General features: G+C 56.6%; 1 protein-coding gene across 1 annotated transcript; it reads left to right on the plus strand.

Annotated features, from left to right (window-relative positions):
- The first annotated feature begins 604 nt into the window (after window positions 1–604).
- Window positions 605–1,156, plus strand: LOC105449534. Its single transcript, XM_011688790.1, has one exon. The coding sequence runs from the start codon at window positions 605–607 to the stop codon at window positions 1,154–1,156; it is 552 nt and encodes a 183-aa protein (XP_011687092.1).
- Window positions 1,157–1,597: the final 441 nt, after the last annotated feature.

The following is a 1,597-nucleotide window of genomic DNA, read 5'->3' on the forward strand; positions in this document are numbered from 1 at the left end:
CACTCTACCGATCTCCGAGAAACACCGACCGACGACCAGTGGAAGGAGTGCGTACCTCGAGAAGAGCGAACACGAATCTTAAAACGCATGCACGACGAACCAACCGCCGGCCACCTGGGGGTGGCCAAAACAATAGCACGCGTATGCCAACTCTACTATTGGCCGGGCATGTTTGCGGACATTGCCCGTTACGTACGCTCATGCCCCAACTGCCTCGCCCACAAAACCAGCCAGAGACGCCCCGCCGGCCTACTGCATACACTGCCCGTTAAGAGGCCATGGGAGCAAATTACAATTGACTTGGTAGGGCCATTACCTCGGTCCAAAAACGGTAACACGTGGCTCTTAGTCATGCAAGACCGTTTCACGAAGTGGATAAAGGTGAGCCCGCTACGACGAGCTACCGCCCCAGCAATCGTACGAGAACTGATGGAACGCATCATCTACCAACACGGATGCCCGGAAGTAGTGATCTCAGACAACGGAACACAATTTGTGTCCAAGCAAACGCTTACTACACACATTCGGGATCAAGCAGCGCACCACACCCACCAACGCGCCCCACTGTAACCCGGTGGAACGCACAAACAGGACCGTCAAAACCATGATTAGCCAATTCGTCGGCCGGAACTACCGCGATTGGGACGCCCAAATACATGCGCTTCAATACGCGTTTAATACCGCGCAGCACGAAGCAACCGGATACACCCCCGCCTATTTGAACCACGGTCGAGAACTCCGCAGCCCCCACCCCGAGGACCGCCGTTCACAGCAAACGCCAGCACTCTCTGAAACCACCCACCGCCAACTCGAGGCCGCATACGACGTGGTCCGAACCAACCTAGCACGCGCCTTTGACCGACAACAAAAACATTATAACCTGCGCCGCCGGGCATGGCGACCCACCCCGGGCGAATGGGTCTGGAAACGACTACACTCATTATCAAATAAAAAGGACGCGTTTAACGCCAAGTTGACCCCCAAATACGCGGGTCCACTCGAGATCAAGAAAATATTGTCACCTGTCGTAGTAGATCTCCGGGACAAGCAAAGAAAATGGTACCGCCACGTACACGTGCAGGACCTTAAGCCGGCCCCACACCCCAGGCCCGACGCTACCGACCAATCGGACGTAACCGACAGCGACAGCGAATAAGCGTCATCAAATACCGACCAGGCGTGGGGGGAGGGGGAAGCAACCCTCACGCAACCAAAAAAAAGGGTTCTTAAAGGCAAGGAGCACGCCACTCAGGACAGAAAGTCTGCACCTGCCATGGAAGCTGAACTTGACGCCATCCTTGCCACCACCGCCGATACCGCCGGAGACCAAGAATTTGAAGAATTATGGGAACGGCTTCTCCGGACACCGGCCCGCAAAACTCCAAGGGAAGCGCTGCCCATCGCAGCACACGTCAAGCTGGACCTACGGGACCCGGCAACCAGAGGAGGAACCGCAACACCGGCGACACCAGCGACCCACGTCGAATGTCGAAGGACCACCACGACCGATCACATCCGCACCAAGCCCGTGCCCCGGGTAGGCACGGTCGTTCAACGCTCAGACCACAGCAATGCACGAAAAATACGGATGCTGATG

The sequence above is a fragment of the Wasmannia auropunctata genome, unplaced genomic scaffold (genome assembly GCF_000956235.1).
Source record: "Wasmannia auropunctata unplaced genomic scaffold, wasmannia.A_1.0 LD336076.1, whole genome shotgun sequence".
NCBI lineage: Eukaryota > Metazoa > Arthropoda > Insecta > Hymenoptera > Formicidae > Wasmannia > Wasmannia auropunctata.